Source organism: Lycorma delicatula, chromosome 1 (assembly GCF_047948215.1).
Source record: "Lycorma delicatula isolate Av1 chromosome 1, ASM4794821v1, whole genome shotgun sequence".
NCBI classification, from domain to species: domain Eukaryota; kingdom Metazoa; phylum Arthropoda; class Insecta; order Hemiptera; family Fulgoridae; genus Lycorma; species Lycorma delicatula.
In genome coordinates, this window is record NC_134455.1 from 366,825,107 (window position 1) to 366,848,309 (window position 23,203).

Sequence of the window (23,203 nt, forward strand, 5' to 3'; positions counted from 1 at the left end):
ACTTTTGCATAATCTACAACTTTTGTATTGGATACTTTTTTTGATGTCAACTTTCGCCAGAAATCACAATAATACCATTTTCTACCCCTTTTCAACCTTGCAAATCAACCCTCCACCATCTCCACAGACATTTATTTTTTTTACGTTTATTATAACCCCCTTTATCATTTACACTTATAAAAGCCGAGGTATTAATTTTCCCCCCTGCTAAACGAGTTATTTCAATCGGTTTAAGTACGTATATGAGTAACTAGAATTTACATACAGAGGAAGTATGGACTACAAAAAATTTAATTTTAATAAATTTATATATATATGTGTGGGTGGGTGTGTGTGTGTAAATAATTTTATTGTAATTTTGTTATTTGGAGTTTTAAAATAAGACATAATGTGTATGCTGATATGGCTTTCTTGCTTTTAAGAAAATATTGTACAGTATCGATGTACTTAAGAAAAAGATATAACTTTGATAATAAATTTTTGAAAAAGTAATTTTTATTTTCTGTAATATATGACTAACTGCAACAGATAAATTAAAACCTATTGTGGTTACCCATAGCCTGGAACATGTAACAAAATATAGCAGGACTTGTTATCTAAGTTTTTTTTTAATAAAAAGCTGAGCCTCCTATTTCTCTAAAAAAGCATCTACAGATTGTCTTATATTAAAAACATAACTCATCTTGTTGTTTAAAGTCATATAACACATTTTATGGATAAGATTTTATATCATTAATTATAATGGTATAGTTGCCCCAGCGAATCTACAAGCTTGTGACGTCAGGTGCCAACATCGCGTTATATTATTGTTTTCCAAAACATTATTTTTGCATGTAATTATTATTTTTATTTCATTTTTTGACTTACAAACAATACATGCGCCCAAACAATACATTTATGTTGATGTGTGTTCAATTCTTTCTACTTGAATTGATTACATGTATAAAAATGCTTAATGACTCAATCTTGTAAAAAATAACAATTCCTTCGTGTGTTCGTGTGGTTTGTTATTCCAGAATTTAAATCTGTAGTTAAGAAAAAACTTAGGAGTCAAGCACGTAAAATTATCAGTAACGTTTATGATTTTATGAAAAAAGAAGCTCTAAAAGTAGATAAGTTAACTGATGACAAACATATAATTGGAATTCAAAAATGCGAATACAGAACTGCTGCTGCTTGTGGAATATCAAGAACATAGGTTCAAAAACTCAGAAGAGAAAAAAGACATGATTCTTCAATCAACATCCCAATCATGTTCTTTCAGCACTCTGAAAAAGTATAAATGACATTCAAAACCTGTTAGCGGACTGGATAGTTTTGATTTAGGTGTAGTTAAAAGAACAGTTAATGAATTTCATTCAAAGAAGAATGAATTACCTACTTTAAAAAAGTAAGGCAAGAACTTCAGTCACCTATTGATTTTAAAGGTAGTGAATAAACTTTAGCTGTTATTTTGAGAGTTAGGTTTCAAATTGTGTAAAACTGAAAATAACAGAAAACTCTTAAGTGAGAAATCTGATATCAGGTGGAAGAGAATTGAATATCTGCAGGCAACTAGTAAATACAGACAATGCGATGCTACAATTGTTTATTTGGATGAAACGTACATTTTAAGTTTGCATTGTTCAACAAAGTTGTGATCTGATGGTATTGTTGAGGGACTTCGTATGCCAATTAATAAAGGTAACCGTTTAATAGTAATTCATGCTGGAGGAGAAATTTTTTTTATTCTGAACATATTACTAACTTGGAAAGGCCAGTTTGAAAAGTGGCAAATGACCGATTGGCCGGAGAAAACCCATTTTCCATATAGTTCATAAATGCTGAACCACAGTTATTTGAATTAGTAAAGTTCCATAAAACAAAAGTACAAAATTATCAGTTGGATGAACTTTGAAAAAACCATGGGTATTGTGAACGTAGACTCTCACCGTACCATCCTGATTTGAATCCGATTGAGATGTTATGTTCAGCCCTAAAAGACATGTGGCGAGTCATAACACAACATTTTCTTTCACAAATGTTGAAAAATGAACTACTGAGACAATTAATTCCATGAGTGAAAATGACAAAACCCTACTGTGAAAAAGTAAAAAAATATTGAAAAAGAGTATGAAAAACTGGAACCACTGATGGATGAAATGACAATGTTATATTATACATGTAGACTCTGATAGTAAAAGTGAAAATGAAAGTGACTGTGTGATAGTGATTCGTTTAGCGAGGATAGTGGACTTGCTAGAAGTTTGAATTAGATGCATGAAGAAACTTCAAGTAAACTTTTGTTTATTGTTAAAAATTAATAATTTAGTACAAATAAAGGTTATAAAAGAATAAATTACGTATTGTTTATAATTAGTAAATGTAAATATTTTAGTTATTACTACGTACAATGTGGTAATAAGTAATACTTCGATTTGATATGCGGAGTTGATGTTTTCAGGCCAAGTAACAATACGCAGTCTGCTTATGATCTCACAAGCTCGTACATTGGCTGGGCCAAGTATACTTGTTACTGAAAACACACATACAGTAATAAAATACCTTAGAGTGAAACATCTAGTAAAGTTTTTATTGAAATTGCGTACATTTCTCACTCAGCTTGGGTTACTCAGACTTAAGTTTTATATTTGAAAACGTAATTTATGATTTAAACTATTTTATTGTATTTATGAATCGTATTTTCCTAGAGATGCATTTGCTTTGTTAAATTGTAAGCCATAGCCTTATTCAACTTGTCAAGTTTCTGTATATTTGTTTGTTTGATGAATTCATAAGCATCTTTCTTTTTATTAATAGGTCCACCGGAAAAAGCTGTACAACAATTGCCACACATACTGCCAGATTATATGTTGGTATTTTCGATTCCTGTATTGACTCACTGCCCTATTTACACTTCATATCAGGATATCGATCAACTGCAACGGTTACGAGGTGCTCTGTGGCATGTCTTAGAACCACTTATAATGAAGAATGATTCTTATTGTTTTGGATTCTACAAGGACTTAATTGAGAGAATGAAGAACCATCATGATGCATTAACACCTGATGATACTACTGTTAATTATGTCAGTTAATTGATTAACTCTTTTTTATATGCGGTCTGTAATTAATCTATATTGATATGTTTTTTAAATTTGTTGTCATACAGAGATGAATTTTGAGGTGTCTTGTTTGAATTTTGAAATGAAAAATCAAATAAAGTAGGCTTGCAAAAAAAAAAAAAAATTGTGATTGATTACTGAATAAACAATATCATGTTTGAATTCCTCAAAATAAAAATTGTAATGAAATTTATTACAAAACTCTTGTGTTAAAACTGCTATGATATTTGGGAAGTAAAGTCACAAAGCTAGTAAAAAAGCATGGGAAATTATTTATTATGTTGGTCACACTGCTGTGATTTACAGATTTTGTATGACTTCAGAGTATACCAGATCTCAGTTACAGCAATTTTTTGCTTGCTGTGTATGTTTGAAATGGGCAGATCAGTTCAAAATTCCCTTACTGCAAGGCACATTTAGCTCTCAGATTCTATCGGGTGGCTGAAAAGACACTTTACCCCCTTAAAGTTAGAACAAAAAATTTGTAATGAGTTATAAATGAAAAATGTGATATAATAAAGAATTATTTTATTTACTCACTTGATAATAGTATTAATTTTAATGGTCCGGTGGGTCTGTGTGTTCACCCTCATGTTGCATACACAATCATACTCGTTACATGAGCATCCAGCATCTCTAAATAAGTTGTTGCATTCACTGGCCCATCAAAATAATAAGGACTAAACAAATGATGAGTTCTCATTCCAGCTCATATTGTGACATATGGTGGATTTCTTTCCAATTCTGTAGCGTAATAAGGAATTTTTTCACCCAAAATAACAACAAATTTCTGGTGTGTGAACTGATAAATTGCAATTTGTCAGTAAAAAGTACTTTTCCACAGTGTACTGCAGCAGGGAAAGTTTTTAATAAAGCTTGGCAGGATGCAGTGCGACATTCCATGTCTACACCTGACAGTTTATTGATAAACATCGAACAAAATGGCCTAACTTTCAAGTCCTTTTTCATATGATCTTGTATTGTTTTCTGCGGAATACATAGCTCAGCTGACCATTTACGAGTTAATTTTATTGGGGATTGTTCAATGAAAGCTGCAACAGCACCATGTGTTTTCTAACTACATTAACTTTCATCCATTCCTTGGCTTACTTTTAACACTGGCTAATTCAAATGCACGTTGTTCTCAAGGCAACATTGTTGCTTTTTGAGATGACAGGTTAGTAATGCATAGCCAAAAACATATCACTAATTAGCTTCATTGTTTGATTTGTATGTTGTTGTCATATGTTGTCAACCCATACACTTCTCACTAACTGCTTCTCAAACCTGTAACTACTCATGTCAGTCATATTAGCTCAACTGTCTTTTACTCAGTGTGTGATGTAAAAATTTTACATATTTTTCGTTAACTTCAGGGTTACGGTGATTTCCTGGCTGCTCTTTATTGTATAAAATGAATAACATTAGCAGTAAATTTATTGAAAATTTGTTTTTTTGTTATTCATTCATTTATAATGATGATTTTACGATTATGCAAAACATATATTTTTAATATGCAATGGAGTCGCATTATTATCACCATAACATCAGGAAAAATTCGAAACTCCAAAGTCAACATGGAAAATGAAGTAACAATTTTTTTTTTGGGGAAATAATCAAGTCACTTCCCTTGTCCTAGAGTTACTTTTATACGGATTTGAGTAATAGATCGTTGATGCCGGTGTTCTTTTGGTGGTTGGATTTTAATTAACAATGTATCTCAGGAATGGCCGATCTGAGACTGTACAAGCTATATTTACATTCATACATATCATCCTCATTCGTTCTCTGATGAAATACCTTGTGGTTCCAGATGCTGAACAGAAAAAGAAAGTGGAGGAAGTAACTTATCTTGCATAACTTAAATATATTTAATAACTTGTGTAATTAATTAATAAATTTAATAATTTGCATAACTTAAATAGGTTTTCATGTTATCATTGTAAGGAATGTCATTGTGGCAAGTGTTATTAAAAAAATGTGAATTCAAGTATGTCAGCAGCAGCTAAAGAAAATGTCTGATGAAATAGAATTTTGGACATTTTAATTTGGGATAGTTTGATTTTTGACATTTTCTGAAAAACTGATAAAATTTAAAATTGATAATTATTGTATTGCTCAATATTGTAATACATTGCATTTGGCTGAACAGTTTTTAGCAGTTGAATAGCTTGGCATGTCATGCAGTTCTAGAGATGAGTGAGTTTATCCTTTATGAACCTTTTACCTGTTTTTGATTGGCTATTCAATTTCTGGAAGAAAAGCTATTTTTGTTGCAGTTTATATTCATGTTAACACAGATCTTTTAATCAATAATTTGCTGCCCCCTCCATTGAGGTAAAAATGCTCTCATTTCCTGTGAATTGTGGACAGAATGGTGAATGTCTGCTGCCTGCTTGGGCTACTGTACATCCTCTGCAGTCCTTATTTTTAGTGTTCTGGGTATTTCTCCTCTTTGTATAAAAATTATTCTAATTTTTATTGTGTTTTTATTTGATTTTATAGAGTGGGCTTTTTTTAATCATTGCTTACTTTTATAAAAATTGCAGTATCTTTTATAATTTAATTACATTAACTGTATATTAGGGTTTATTGGGGAAATCATCAGACTGACATAGAGATGAACCAAGTATGATCAAATTGATTATGATATTGTGAAGTATAATCCTTTAGATGGTGTACTGTGAAGTTTCAGATGCATTTGTTTATTTTCTTGTTTGTGGCAATCAATTTTTTACATTTTCTGAAAAATTGATAAAATTTAAGTTTGAGATTTTGTGACATACTTTGTTTTAAAAAGTTTAACCCTGATGGAGATACAAAAGAGTTTACTTTAATGGATTCTTCCCCTTTGTTTTCGACACTAAAAAAAATGAATGCTGATTTTAAATATGGTTGTACATCTATTCAAGATGATGAAAGCTTGGGACTGTTGAAATATTCACAAAAATATACATTGCCATAATAAATGATCGCCAACTAAAGTTTGTGAGCTTGCTGACATTGCAAACACCTCATTAGACAATGTCCATTACATTTTACATGATATTTCAGTAATGAAAAACATTTCTGCTCAATAGTTGGTGTTTCTATTCGATTGAACATTTGTCAAGGGTGTTTGGATTTATTTAAATGTAATTCTGCTGAGTTTCTTCTACAATTTATAACACTAGTTGAGATGTGGATTTACTATTGCATGCCAGATATCAAATACTGGGTGTAAATTATTGAATGCCCCAAAGAAAGTAAAAATGGTCTCAGCTTCAGAAAAGTCATAGCTATGGTTTTTTGGAATTCTTATAGTGCAGTGCTCATAGACTATCTGGAAAAATGACTATCATCAGGGAGTATTATGCTTCACTACTGGACTGATTGAAGGGTGTTATTCAGACTAAATAGCTATACCTGGCTAAAAAGAAAGTGCTCTTTTATCATGATGATGCACCGGCACACACCTCTTGGGTTGTTGCTGCAAAACTTCATGACCTACACTTCAGAGCTTCTATATGTTGTATTTGCCAGATTTGACTTGAGCGATTACTTTTTCCTAAACCTGAAGAAATGACCTGGATGAAGATTTACTTCAAATAATGAAGTCAAAATTGAGACAACTATTTATTTTCTAGAGTTGGACAAATTTCATTTACTGAGTACTAAAAAAAGTTGGAAATCCATTTGTTAAATGTATCAGATTGTAAGGTGACCGACAACATTAAAAAATATTCAGAAAAGTCTTGTATTTTCTTTGTCAGCTGAGAACTTTCTGAACAGGCCTCATATGTCTACTGATTTTTTAAATAGTTAAATGGAATGAGAGATTATTCTACTTCTCTCTCTTCTTTTCTTTTAATAAATATGCTAAATGAAAATGTTTGGTATAAATTATGAAGAAAGGATATTGGATTAGAAATGACAGTAAACCAAAAAAGGAAGATTATTTCAAGTTAGTCGATGGATGCTAATAAAAGCCTTGGCAATACTGAGAGCAATTGTGTACATTAACATCTATAGCTCGAAACATGTTTAGATGATAAATATTCTATACCGGTTGTCAGGAATAGCAACTCTGGTTTTAAACGAAATATACTAAATTCATTTATATTAACAAAAATTTGTGTTTTATTACATTAAAGTATAAAGGTTTTTTTTTATCTTTTAATGTAGTTCAATAGGAGCACCATTTACAGCCTTATAGATGTCAAACCTATAATCCAGCTCATTCCACATTTTGGCAAGCATGTCTGCAGGAATCACTAATACAGTTGCTGTTATTCTTTGATACAGGTGATCAAGTGATTGGATTTTTTCTTTATACAGCTTTAAAATAAGGAATCTATTGGTGTCAAATTGGAACTTTGCAGTGGTCAAGTTCCATAACTTCTCTGCCTATCAAGTCCACTGGGAACCTGTTGTTGAGCACAGTCTATACAACTCCTGCATGATGTGGAGAGGCTCCATCCTGTTGGAAAGTTAGACCCTCCATATTTTCAGCCTGCAGGAACACAAAGTTCTCAAATGAGAATACTATGTCTGTAAATAGTCTGTACACAGAAAAGATCAATTTTGCATAATACCAACCAGGTATTCATTTTCAACAGTTGTGAAATGAATTATGGTGATTCATGATTCCATGAATGTGAAATGTTAATTCATCAGTATATAAAATGCATTGCAGGTAATTTTTATCAACAAAAATGAATTATAACATTGTCATTGCAAAACCGAACTCTCTGAACTTATTAATAGGTTTGATTTCATTAGCTGCAGTTTATAAGCATGAAGTTTCAATCGCTTATGAACATCATGAACAATGCTTTTAGGAATGTTTACTTGATGACTAACACTACAAACTGAATGTTTCGGACACTGGAAAGACAGTTGAATTCTGTTTGTGTTTTCGGCAGTTGAGTTATGTGTCAGGTCTACCTAGTGAGTATCCTTTCAAAACAGTTCAGGTTTCCAAAAAAATCTTCACACCATGTAACATATGCTTTTGACGCTCAGAGCATTTCTTCAATAGACCTGCACATAATTTCTTTGTACAACAGTGACTGAATTTGTTTCTGTGAACATACATATGGTGTATGTACCAAGCATCAAGTGCTTGGTATAAGTTTCTGTTGGTGGCTGCACCAATTCAAAGCATGCACTAGGTGCTTTCTCTTACTGAAGCCCACTCTTATAACAGCTTGGCCTGTCACAACAGTATAAAGTAGCTGCTATCTGACAGAGAATGTGTAAAGTAGAACTTAATTATTGGTGCTTCAAGATAACGCATAAAACACTATAGAGTGCTGCAAAAAAAACCCAAAAAAACCTGTGTTCTTGAAACAATGGCATTCTTCTTCAGACACCTGGAATGATGTTTCAGTTCTGTATGGTTACTTGCTTTACATCTCATCCTACAACATTACATCTCAACCTGTTTACTCTCATTGTTTCCTTCTATATAAAAAAAATGAATTTTTCTTCTACATCCTATTCAACATTTTTCTATAATATTTATTGTTATGAATTTTTCAGAAACTTTGGGCATTGTGTGATTTGGCAATGGGAATTGTCCTTTCAAAAACGGTTAACTTTGAACTTAAGGATTACCCAGCAGAACCTAGGATTCCAGCAATGTATTTCAAAAGGCCTGAGTGTCAAAATTTCATGAATACTAAGCTTTATCTGCCACCTGAACTTCAACATCAGGTATAAAAAACTGTTATTGAATTTTTTCAGCAGAAGTAGTTTAAAAGTATTCAATTGTTTTATATATATATATATTTATTTATTTATAAATATTCATATACACACAGTCCACATATACATTTTTTATTTTTGAATTGGTTGATTATAAAACAATATTTTTTTTAATTTTACTGCTATATTTTACATTTTCTCTGCTTCTTTGTCATTTACATCTATTCTGTGGCTGATAAACATAAGTGTGTTCAGCTAAAAATGCTCCTTTGGTTCGTATATCATAAGAAAAATAATTTTTTTTTTACTATTTTATGTTATTGCTGTGTTAGGAGTCCTTTACATATTTCTTGAACAAAAGATCATCCATCTTTTGTTATTGTGTTTTTTATCAGTTTCTTTTTTTTATGTAATTTTTTAGCTAAATCTATTTATATTTTGATATCTCTGAGTAATTGTTTGAGCCATTATTTAAATTAAGATTCTGTGGATACCTTTTTGTTTTATTGAACAAATTTTGCCTTATTACATCTGAATTCAGTTTACTTATAATTAAATTGTTCAATTTTTTTACAATCATTACTTTTGTATTAAGTTTAAATTTTGTAAATTAATTCCTTTATTTTGCATATTAATATATCAATAGCGTCATTTGAATTCTGCATATTTATACGTAAGCCCAGTTTTCACATTTAGTGATATTATGTAATTTATTTTGGTTTATAGAAGTATTATTATTAATTGTTTTAATAGCAATTTTACTAGTTTATATTGTTATAAAAGGAGGATGATTATCTGCTAGTATATTGAAATAATTAAATGAGTTGTTTTATTTTATAGGTCTTGTTATGTTGTGAAATATTGCACTCGCATTACAGGAAGGTGTTTTAGTATTCATACATGTATATTTTCCATGCTTAATGTAATGAGTGCATCCCAACTCCCCATAGGGGAAGACACCTGCCTTGTGACGATTCCGGTAGCCACCCCCCACCATTCCTAGCCCCCTGATGGGCTTTAATGGAGGTTTAACGAGTGCATCCCAACCCTGTAGGGGGAGGCATGTGCCTTGTGACACTTCCAGTCGCCACAACACCCCCCTGTTCCTAGCCCTGATGGGCTTTAACAGGATATAACAAGTGCAGTTGAAATCATGAATAATTTGATTTTAAATTTCTTACTGTATAATATTAACCTTTATAATGTTAGGGTGTTCCAGGCCTCATCCAGATTAAGCTTCCAGTTAGTATGCTTAGTTCCTCGACAGAGTTCATACGATTGCTTTGTTCATTAATTTACTATAAAAGTTTCCAGTAGCTACAAACTGGAAATTTGTGCAAAGGCTTAAGTGCAAACAAAATTAAAGAAGAGCTTGTTACAAGACATTGGGAGACAACAGTTAAACGCTGGGCTGCAGAGTTTAAAATGGGTCGAACATGTACTAGCGATGAACCACACAGTGGATGCCCTTCTGAAGTGACTACACCATAAATGATAGAAAAGAGGCATAAAATCATTTTGGCAGATTGACAAATGACAGTGAACGAGTTAGCAGAGTCTGTAGGCGTGTCAACAGAACGGGTGCACAAAAATATATTGCAGAACATTTGGGCATGAACAAACTGTGTACCAGATAGATGGTTGCTGCGTTTTTTCACACCCAACCAAAAACAGTGCCAAAGAAACATTTCACATGATTGTCTCAAGCTCTTTCAGCGCAATCTAGAGGAGTTTTTATGTAGATTTGTGACCGTTGATGAGATTTGGATCAATCACTGCTTTCCCAAAATAAAACAGCAGTCAAAAGAATGGGTTGAAAAAGGCCAACCTGTTCCATCCAATAAAAGCAAAAATGACATTATTCTTTAACAAAGTTATGGCAACTGTTTTTTGGGATGCACATGGAATAATTTTCATTGACCGTCTTAAAAAGTGTGAAACCATAAATAGTGAATATTATGCAACCCTATTCCAGCATCTCAGTGTTAAAGTTAAGATAAACGACCACACTTGGCAAAAAATGTGCTTTTTCGAGACAATGCTTCAGTTCACACTTAAATCATTACAATGGCAAAAATCAACAAATTATGGTTGCTCCAACACCCTTCATAGTCACCTGATCTGGCTGTCAGTGACTATCACTTGTTTCCTAACTTAAAAAATGGGTTGGAAGGAAGAAAAGATTTTAATGATAATAATGATGTATTGCATTCATATATGGCTATTTTAAGGAGTTGGAATAAATCGATGTACCGAACTGGCATAAGCGCTCTTGTGGAATGCTGGGCTAAATGTATAGACCTTAATGATGACTATGTTAAAAATTAATCAAAATGTACATAAAAATGTTATTTTCTTATCCTGGCTGAGAACCTTTCACCCTACCCTCATATTATCTTCCATAATTTTTTCTTCTTTTTATATTGAGAACTTCATAATGTCAAAACCTTAATAGGGCTATAATGGATAATTTTTATTAAAAAAAAGATACATAGTTTCAACAAAAGTATTAGTTATTCTCTTTCTTTAATGGTATTAAACACCTCTGAATTGAAAGTAGTTGATAATTTCGAATGTTCAAGTTTCCTTCATACCTAGCTAAAACAGTTTTACTAATATATAATTGAAATTGTTTTGTTAATTTCTTTCTTCTAAGTATGACACTTATTTGAGTCCAGCAGTACTAGACAATTCAAATTATTTTTTCATCTTTTATATATGAGAAATTTAAGTAATTTTATATTGCTGTTTTTTCAGTCATATCTGCTATTAAGTTTATTTGAAATACCTAGGTGGTGTTGGTATATTCATAAATATTGTACCTTTATAATTCTGTATTAAAGGTTATAAATGCTGTAAAGCTCATAAGTTTTACAGCACTGATAATCGATAACTTAAACAATTTTTTATTTTTATGTTTTTTTTTTTTTTATATATAAACTTAATAAAAATGGGAGAACCTTTAAATAACTTTTTAACAATTAAAGAAAAATGAAATTTAACAAATGCTTCTACCTTGAAATGAACTATATTATGATTTGAGACTACCACTCTTCCCCATGAAAGACAAACGTTTTAGTGGAAAGGGTAGGATGTATAATTTTAAACAGCATTACAAAACAAACATTTTTATGTAAAAAAGATAAAATCAAAAGTGACCTCTGTATAAACCAAGTGGTAGTCAAACTAAAAAATATATTATTTCAAGGTAGAAGAAAAGAATTTGGTTAAATTTCATCTTTTTATGTTTAATAGTTATTTAAGGGTTCCTTTACTTTGTTAACATATACTTACAAATGTCAGGCATAAGTTCAGTTATTATATTTTGAGGTTTTATATTTATTCATATGTGTATTGACATTTATGTAAATGAACAGTATATAGTTATTAGAAAAGATAAGAAAAACTACTTTTTTTATTCCAGCTATTTTAATTTTAGGATATTTCTTATCAGCTGTAATGTCAAAATTTCAACTAATTTGATCTTTTTGTTCCTGAGACTTCACCTATGTATGAGCAGTAAGTTTTATTTTATTATGACCTCAGAGACATTGTATACACACATTAATGAGGAGATGAGATAGATGAAATGATAAAAATAAATGTCTTGAGAGTAGAACCTGAGACCAGCTAATCCAGAAAACATCATGGTGGCTTCTAGAAGCTGATCTACAAAGAATAAGAACCCGCCGTACTGATTTCTAGATCAGAAAAAATGATTCAAATTTATTTCCAAAATACAAAATATATCTTTCTGAAAATAGGTGAAAACATAAATACTTAATTTTGAGAAAGAAGATTTAAAAGCCTTGTATAATAATTATTACAGTTTACATTTGCTTAACTATGTCTGTATTTATATTAAAATTGGAATTAAAAATTTCTTCAAACAGATTGTAGAAATTTTATACAGATTTGAGATTTGTATTTTTTATTTGTGTATTACAGAATGTACAAAAGAAAGGATTGGGACTTGCTAACACTGCAATGAATACAAACGCAACAGCTGCAGGTCGCAGACCTCGTGGTCGTAAACCAGCTGCACCACAAGGAGGAGTTGGCCCTAATGAGACTGATGCTAAGGTAAGAAAAAGATTATTAAGTAGTGATTGTATTTTCTATATTCATTACATATCAACAAAATGACATTTTTTTATGCTTTTTGCTATAGCATTTTTTTAATTTGATTTGTAAATGTTTTTCATGTGTATAATTTTTTATTAAAAGCTCATGTGCTTTTTGCAGTGTAATTGATAAGAATGAACCTCAATAAGTTTTTATTAAATAGTTAAACATAAAATTGATTGTATGTGGTAGTAAATGAATGTAGTTGTAATTTATGAACAGTATGATGTATCTTTACACAAAGGTGATCTTCTGTTTATCCTGTTTTTTAGTCTCTTTTAACATCCAAAACAAATTTACAGAAAATTTTACTTTCTGGTTGCTATTATATCAGATTTCATCAAAATTACCGTACTTCATTTACTAAAAAAGAAAGCAGAAGTTAATTACTGTGTTTGGGCTTTTCAGATATAGTAAAAGCTGCAAAAGAATATCATTATTTGTTTTTTACAAAGATAAAATTGTTATGGCAAATATGTTGTTCTTGGGATATTGTCATTCTATGAAACTTATTTATCAAAAATATACTGTGGAAAGTTTTGTTTATTTATTTGTGTTTAGTTTAATAGTAACATAATTTTTACCACAGTTTTGATTATGGTGTACATAAAAATAAGCAGGAGGCAAAGAAAATTATTTTGGTTATTAACATGTTCAGCATGGCACGGGTAAACAATTGCATTCACCAGGCCTGAGCCATATGTCCTTAAAAAGCTTGTATAAATCTTTTAACACATCACCTGTCACCTGTCACCTGTCATCTGTCATAAACTATCTTTTTCACAATTTATCTCCAAATCATATTGTAATTTATATAATAACTTTATTTGTTTGAAGCAAAATTTTTATTAAGAAAATAATAAATATGGCAAAAAAAAATTAATACTAGACTTGTCTTCCAACTATACCATATACAGTGTTATCGCTATTATTTATTAGGTTTATTTTTTTAGGATATCATCTGATCAAGATATCAAAATAATATTTTATATTTATATTATAATATTTTTATATTTTTACCTTGAGCTATGCTGCAAGAAGGAAAGTGTGGTAATCAGTCAAAAAATGGAGTATGAGTAATGGGTCATTTCTCTACATTTCATGATCCAGAGACCCCAAAAAACAAAAATAGTGGGGAGTAATGTTCATATGTATGTATTTACATGTGTTGGTGTGTTTTAAGCCTAATAATTTTTGACTGGATAAACAGAGTTTGATGAAATTTGGCACAGAGACTCATGTATTCGGGCAGCGATTTATTGGTAAAAAAATTCTCCCAGTATCTCCAAGAGTGGGTGATAGTTTTTTGGGATCAATCTTCTTGAAATTTTGCAAACTTAACCTCATTTTATATTAAGCTTGTACAAGTGTACATGTTTATCTTACCATTTTAAAAAGAAATTTGCCCTCACATTCTCACCTTCCCCAAAAATCAAAAAAAGGTATCTTTTTTAACTTAATGTTTTTCACATCTGCTAAACATAGTAGTTGTACAAATGGCCCAAAAGAATATTTTTGGAGATGTATTGGTGGTGGGGGAGCTGATCAAAGTTTAAAAATATTGATTTTTGAGTTTCTAAAACTTTTTGGTTTATTCAAACTTAATATTATTAAGTAATAAACTTTTGATAATAATATTACGAAAGTTATTAAAATATAAACCGGAATTTATTTATATAGCTTTATTGTTATAAGGTAAAATTATAAATAAATTACTGTATATTTCTACATAGTTTCCTTCAACAGAAATACATTTTCTCCACAGGATAGGTAGCTTCCTTATCTCCTCATCAAAAAAACAAGATGGTTGCCCCAACAACCAGTTGCCCACATAATGCTCGACTGTTCATCTATTAATTTTCCTCCTTCTAAAGCTTCTTTCAGCAAACCAAACATGTGAAAATCACACAGTGTCTAGTCTGAACTTTACAGAGGATGTTTAAGAGATGTATAATGAATTTTAACCAGTTTTATTGTGAGTGAGCTGCTATATGCGCCTCATGCATTGTGGAGAAAGAGGATGTTGCGAATTGGTTGCTGACATTGTTTGTTGCGATAAGCAGCCGTGATGTTATCCAACAACTGGCAGTAGTATACCATATTTACTCTCCTTCATTCATATATGAAATCAATCACCAGCACACCTTTTGAGTCCCAAAACACAGTTCACAGAACTTTTCCAGCAGACAAGCATTCTTAGCCTTGATTGGTGTTCCCTTCTCACTTTTCCATCTCTCCATACTTGTTCTCCTGCATTCCAGGTTGTAGTGGTGGACCCATGTCCACCACTACATGTTCATCTTAGGACACAATATGATCCAAAAAATGCCTCTCCTTCTTGAAGATTCAGAAGCTGATGACAGATGTCTTTCCGGACATTTTTCTGTGCCTCAATGAAAAGATACGGAACCCACCTTGCCAACACTTTGCTGCGTCCAAGAGTGTCTGATGTCATTGTAAGCACATTCCTAGCACTTATGCTCACCTCTGATGAAATTTCAGCTATGTTTATGTGGTAATCACCTTCCGCAAAGTCATGAACAGCCTGAATGTTGCCGTCATTGACTCTGGTCTACAAATGATATTTGTGACTTTTGTTCTCCACTGCATCACAGCTATTTCAGAATTTTTTGGCCCAATCAAACACTTGAGTTTTTGACAGGGTAGCATCTCCTAATTATGTCTGGAGTTGAATCAAAATTTCAGAGGATGTGACAGCTTCATTGGTGAGAAATCAGATTATAATTCGTTATGCAACAGATGATAGATAGTACCTCAGACAGGCACACAGATATTCTGCTATTGATGTGGGAATGTCATATGGGGACAGCTGGCTGGTAACTCCTCTCCATGCATATCCAAGTAACTTCTGCAGTGCCCCACCACATTCACTGCTCTACCACAGTTTGCATGGCAAAAATCCGGTTTGTATTTCAGTGATCCTCGTACAATAAAATTTCATCCCTCACCTCCAAAAACGTAATCTTAGGTAACTTTTTATTGGTTGTACATTTTTCATTGGAATGGGTTTTTAGTTTCTAATATAGTAAACATTGAAAAATCAAAAGATTTTCTTTGATGATGATTTTGGTGTTGGGGTAACAAAAAATACTGTTTTTTTTCTTTTTAATCTTTTAAACTCTTTTTTGTTTATTTAAATGTATAATGATAATTTTACAATAAAACTTCATCATAAATTACCCCATCCCAAAAAAAGAAATCTTTTTTATGTAATCATTATTTTTCCACTACATTAGATTAATTAACCAATGCCAGGAAAGTATTACAACTTTGTTATTACTGTTTTTTGAATGAAGGAAACAAAGATAAACTTTAAGTAATTGCAAGAAATATAGAAACAATGAGGATGAAATGACACTTTGAAAAAAGTAAGTTTAAATTGTGAGAGAAGTGTTCACAGACTACTTTAACAGTAGCATTGAAGAAACCTTTTTTAGTGACTACGGTACAATGTAACTAACCCAGCTGCCTGAGCTCAAATAACTGTGGTATAAAACTTCACAGACATTTGACTCAGCATCAGTTACTTGGCAGAATTTAATATGTTACGTTAACGTTTTAATGTATAAATCAAATGATTTATTTCATTGGAATTCTTTGTGTTTGGTAACTGTTTTGAGTATTGAAGCCTAAATAATGGTACATACTAGATTTCTTCAGTAGTATTTTATTATTTCCTTATTTATTACATTATTCCCTTAAGTATTTTGTTGTTAATAAATTTAAATTTAAAAAATACTTAAAAATAATTTGGCTCATTAAATATAATACAGTTGAATTGGTCAGTGGTATCTTGTTGGTTGCCTACTAGTACTTTATGCATGTTTAAATATAATTATTTTACTTTTTATTTTATGGAAATTAATCGATCAGATAATCAAAATCGTAATCAATTGCAACAAGAAATAAATTAACTTAAAATTAATGTAATTTTAATTTCTTTAGAAGAAAACAGTTATAGAAATTCTTCAATTATTTTTATTGTTACTAAATGCCTGATTTTAATTTTATATTAGAAAAAGATAGTATTTTTGAAAATTATTTTGCAGTTAAAATTCTGTATATTAAGTTTTTGTTTTAAGGTTTGATCAGTTAAACTTGTGGGTTGGATAAGAAAGAGAAATTTTAGTAGAGAACTTTATTATCTTGTTACTGCCATTTGAAATATTATAAATGCCGTACTTTCATGTTTCTTAATTATCCTGCATTTTTATATATATTGTTTAACATATTTCAAAGGAATTGTGTTATTTTTTTTACAAGCCGCCTTCGGAAGTTAAAAGCAGTCTAATTGATACAGTGGTAAATAATTGTTAATAAATTATTGTTTGTATGTAGTTCAGTTTATATATGTATTTATATATTTGTGTGTTGTGTGTGAATGTAAAATGGTCACAAACTGGGTGGTTTTGTATCCAATTTTTATTATAAATTAGTCAATCACAATATTAAATTATGGTTTAGTTTCATGGATGTATGGTTTATTACTTTTATTTATTAATGCTAAGTTTTGCATTAATATAAAATAAATTCTTTTAACAATTTTTTATGTGATTGTGACAATTTTAGCTACATCTACCAAAAAGTAATTAAAACTTTTGTTTTATTATTAACTGTTGAATAATCAACATTTTTATGTTACTTTAATAGCTTTATTATTAGGATTTTTGAAGAACATGATTAAATTTGTGGTAAAATCTATTATTTTTACTCTTTATTAAATATTTATTAACCATATTTCTATATTATTATTGTTTATATTGATGTTCTGATAATTAGTCTATTATAGTACAGAATAAATCAAAATTTGTATATGGGTTTTATCTTTGAGTGAGTCATATTAAGTAGCATTTTCATTAAGTTCTTTTATTTCTATTCATATGCAAATAAACCAACCTTTAGAAAAAAAAATTTCATTTATGTTGTGTGAATTTAGTGATACTGCAAATAATAATAATCTAATTTTCTGATTATTAATGAAAATGCTATTGACTCAAATTATAAATTGAATATTCATTTTTAATACATTTCACAAAGGGTTTATTGGATAACAATAAGAATTTATATACTAATAATTATAGTAATACTGTAAAACTTTATACTTGGAACAAGCTACTCCCACAGAAAATTAAAATACACTTGTTTTATTATACAAGGGGTGGTAGTTACCTTTTAACATGCCACTGTAACATCTCTCCTATTGCAGCCTTTTTTTTGAACAATACTCAAATGTACTGAAATGTTAGTTATTAAAAATCTTTACTCAGATGGCTCTTAAGGAAAGGTGGTTTATTGGTGCAAATATTTGAGTTGAACAGAATCAAACTGTTGAACATTAGTATGTTGCTTTCATAATGGTCTTAGATCGTTTGTTCTGAGAGATTGTGAACAATTGTTTGTTTGCTTGCTACCTAGAGGAGGCTTTGAAGCCCTCATTTGGAGGTATTTGGACTGTTTTGTGTTTTCTCTGTTGTTTAATCTTTTCTCATTATATTTTCTGGGTTTTAACTAAATAATCATTTTTGAAAGAAACTGACACTTTTAGAGGTATGAAATCCTTGCTATTTATTTTATTGGTGGCTTTTATAGGGCAGTTAGGAAACAGATAATTATACATTGTATTACATGTATAATTATATAAATTACTTCTATTGCAATTAGTTCATTTATCATTTGATGATTGCTCTTTTGGTATTGTGTTAATTTACAAATTATTGTTTTAGCCTGCTGCTGCCTCAGAAACTAAAATACAGCTCCCTGGTATGGAAGATGATGTAAGTAGCTGTTGTTTTATGAAAGTAAAATAAATATTTAATGGTTTTTTTTAAATTGTTGATAAAAAAATTATAACATAAGTTCTTCATTGATAATATTAGTCAACACAGAATTTGTATCTAACACGTTCACAACTTTTCTCACTGTAATTTGGGTGCTGATTTCAAATATATTATGAAATTGTGTTAAACTTTTATGTAAGTCGTAAATTTATAAAAAATTTTTATAGTAAACTCATTTTAATCAACTAGTGGTTACAATTTAGAATGGTTTCTGTATTTTTAGTTTTCAGCAGTAAGCATACATGCTTAATAAAGAAAAAAATAAATATGTATCCTGTATCTTGAGAAGTAGACACGTACAAACATGTCTGTATGATATCATACAAACATCTCTTGTTGCTTACTACCAAGCTTAAAATCTTATTCAGTCTATCTTCAGTTGTCTATACTGTGTGTTGTGTTTCACAGAGTAATTGTTGTGTTTTGCTATATTTTCATCAATTCTTTATAATACAGAAGTGATTTTTCTCTGTTTTATTTGCTACAAAATGCAAAAATTTGTGAATGTTCAAATCATCCAGATGATTTTTGGTATGTCTGTAGTAAATTTATGCATAAATCTCAAAGTAAGATTATTTCTGAATTGATAAAAACAGATATTTCAGTTTTGATAAAAATGGGGATCAAGATAAAAATCTGGGTACTTCATGTTATTTGCGTATTATGCTTAGTAACTGTAACTGAATGGTTGAAGGGGAAACGACGCGCTATCTTGTTTGCTGTACTGATGGTTTGTCATGAACGTAAGGTCCATTTCACAGACTGCTATTTTTGTATGATAAAATATTTGAATTTTCATTAAAAAATAGAAAGTCCATAGAAAATGCAGATGTATCCTCATCTCTAAAGCCAGAAAGGAGGTACTTGTACCTGTATCATCAAATCCGACATTGCTAGAAGAACAATCTGAAGATGAGGCAGATGATTTAGAGGGTGTTGAAGAATTTCTTCCTGTATCTGATGAGAAATCTCATTTAATTCAACCGCATGAACTTAATGGTTTAGTTCGCGATTTAAAGTATCAAAGTAGCAAGCTGAACTTTTGGGGTCTAGACTGTAACAGTGGAATCTTTTAGCGCAATAAATAGAAGTTACTACGTTTAGAACACGAATAAAACTTGTTCAACTTATTTTACTGTGAAAAATTCATTTTACGTTTGTACTGATGTTGATGGTCTGATGAAAGAGCTTGGAATTTAGAAAATTTCTAAAGAATGACATCTTTTTATTGACCCTTCTAAAGTTGTTGTGAAAGTGGTTTTATTGCATAATGTTTTTTAACAGTCATCCATTCCATTAGCCCATACATTTGATATGAAAGTAACGTATGAAACTATGGCATCAGTAATAGAAGCAGTAAAATACAAAGTGGGCTTACAAAATATTGTTGTTTTCTTTGTCTTTGGGATAGTCATGATACAAACAGTTATTACCAAGTAAAGAACTGGCCATTGAGGCAGAACTTTGTGGTTGGTGAAAAAAAATCTAAAGCATTTATTATTAATTGAGAGTGGTCAAATTGTACAGCCGCCACTTGAAATAAAACTCAGACTCAAGAAAAATCTTGTAAAGGCATTAGACAAAGATGGAACAGGATTTAATAGTTTAAAAACAAGTTTTCCCAAATTTAGTAATGTTAAGCTGAAGGAGAGTATATTTATTGGTCTACAAATCAAGAAACTGGTAAAGGACTCAACGTTTCATGATAACTTAGCAAATGCGAACTAGCTGCGTGGAAGTCTTTCAAAGAGGTTGTTGGTGGTTTTTTAAGCAACAAAAAATGAATACTATGTTTTTTTGGTTAGTAAGCTGATAAAAAATTACAAACATTTAGATGTAGGATATTATTAAAAATTTTTTCCAATATAAATTTTACTACAATCATTACATGTTTTGTTATACACCCCCACACGAGTTAATAGAATGATAATTATCATTATGGAATTTTAAATGTTTTGTTATATGATTGTGTTTGGCTTTATATTTATTTGTGTTTGGTTTATATTTTTCATCATTGTAAACATTAATAAAATTTTCAATAATATTATCTGTATAGAAGTATTTTATATAGATACTGTCACTGTCACATGTATTATTTATAGATTTCAATGTTATATTACTAAATTTTAATTTTTCTTTTTTTATAAATATTATCAATTAATGAGGTACTATATCCATTTTTTACTGAAATACGTTTTATAATATTTGTTTCTGTATCTAATTTTTCCCTGTTATTCTGTGTCACTCTATTCAACATATTTGCAAATAAATTAATTTTGCGTAACTGAGGATGATTTGTTCTCCTATTAATTGTTATTTTACTTGTTGGTTTTCTATAAATGGATGTTATAATTTTGTTATTTTTATTAATTTCCTTGTCGACATCAAAAAAACGTAATTTTCTGCATTTATCTGTTTCAAATGTAAATTTTAAACTATCATGATATGAATTAAGTTTTTTCAAAATTATAAGATGCTTATCATTTGTAACAGGTTCAAATGTTACCAAAATATCATCAACATATCGAACCCATAAATGAACTTTGTGTGTACGAGTAATACCATAAACTATTTTATTTTCAAAATCCTGTAAATAAATTTCAGTCATAAGAGCCGACAAAGAAATCCCATTGGCAAAGTATTCTCATGTGTTAGAATTTTGTTGACATATGTTCCTAATAATGGTAATAATATTTGTTGAAATTCATATCTTACAGTTTCTGTAGTTATATTGCTTCATGCCCTTATAATTTTATTTTTCAACTCTTGTATGTTAGGACAAATTTTTTTTAATAAATTATTGATTTTAAATGCCCCCACAAAAAAAGGTGCAGTAGTGTAAGATCCAGCAGATTTTGCTGGCCACTCAACTGTTCCTCTTCTACCTTCCCAATGCAATGTAGGAAACATTCCTTCCCAATGTAGGAAACATTCGGTTCAACCATTGTCGAACTGGAAGTGTGAATAACAGTGAGCGGGTGCTCCATCCTGCTGAAAGTAAAGCATAGCATGTCTTTGTCAAGTAACATTTTTCTATTGTCATCTAACTGATTTTCTAAGGCATGCACTATTAGTGGGTGCTTGCTTACTTTTCATCCTGCAACTGCAAATATGTTTCACCTGTCAAATTTCCATCAATAAATACTGGACTGATTATGTTATTGTAAATGCTGGCCTTCACATTTATTTTTTAAGGATACTGTGCATTTCCAACATTAAAAATATAAATTTACAGTTGCATACATCAGTTTACAGAACGTATTTACATCGCTCCAGTATCAGCAGTTATGTTTATTAACAAAGCCATTTAGAAAGAGGGTGAATTCGTCAGAAAAACAGTAATTTTTCATAAACATTGGATTGGCATCTATTAATTGGATCATTTCTTTTTAGAATTCAATCCTTCTGTCCGCATCATCCTCGTTTATTTCTTGATACAGTTGAATTTTATACAGAAAAGATATTCAATTTTATTGTAGTGAAAACAGAACCATAAGAAACCCCATTTTCACAGGATATTTTAAAAATTGAGCTCCAGGATTTGCTACATTTCTCAAGATTTCAGCCAAAGTTAATTCGCCTAAAACCTTTTGCTCTGCACGTTTCTTATTCATGACAGATCCCATTTCTTGGATTTTTTTAACAAGTTTTACAGTGTAAGAGTGAGAAACAGTTTTATTTGGATGCCGTGCATTAAAGGCCTGGGCAGTTCATGTAGCACATTTATTTTGTTCTCCGTATGTAAAAATTACTTCAGTTGTTTCCTCCAGATTGTAAGTCATTTTAGCAAGATAATTTACTAAAGACAAGAAATGAAAGGCCAAATGGTAGAACAATATAACCCAAACCAAATGCCAATTTTAACTAAAGAACACAACAATTTAAGTAAAACATGATGATGAAATAAATACAATAAATACTTTTTGCCACTAATTACATACAGTATGACAGAAAACAGTGTGCAAAAATTTACCATAGAGACTAAAATCTCAATACGTGGCAGAAAATTATAACCTGTTATAACAAGGTAATCAATTTTTCAATATGTTGCCAGCAAAGAAGCAGGTACCTTATTATTGGTTTTTTGTATGTTTAACTGATGTTATATGGCTGTGTTTACTGGTATGTTTTTTCAATGCTGGAGAAACCTAAAACCCTAATTTTTAAGAACGGATAATTTCAGACCTAGTGCTTTGGCTCAGTAACACTGTATCACAACATAATTTTTAAAAAACACATTTTTAATCATAACTTCAATACCAGTGAACCAGATTTTATTTCATTTGTACCTAATTACTTATCATTCATAGGGCCATCCAACGAGGTGCTACAAGTTAAATTGTCTCATTTAAGAAAAATAAATTTTCAACCCTTGAAAATTTAGAAAACTAAATGGGTGAAATTTTGTGTTGGTAATTTAAAAAATAA

At 30.4% G+C, this 23,203-nt stretch overlaps 1 protein-coding gene across 1 annotated transcript in view; it reads left to right on the forward strand.

Annotated features, from left to right (window-relative positions):
* The window catches only part of pds5 (cohesin associated factor B pds5), a 184,463-nt gene that overhangs the window by 158,443 nt on the left and 2,817 nt on the right, over positions 1 to 23,203 (forward strand). Inside the window, exons 20-23 of the mRNA XM_075353663.1 lie at positions 2,800 to 3,068; positions 8,628 to 8,801; positions 12,741 to 12,875; positions 18,662 to 18,712. Coding sequence (XP_075209778.1) covers positions 2,800 to 3,068; positions 8,628 to 8,801; positions 12,741 to 12,875; positions 18,662 to 18,712 — 629 coding nt within the window. The remainder of the gene's footprint in view (positions 1 to 2,799; positions 3,069 to 8,627; positions 8,802 to 12,740; positions 12,876 to 18,661; positions 18,713 to 23,203) is intronic.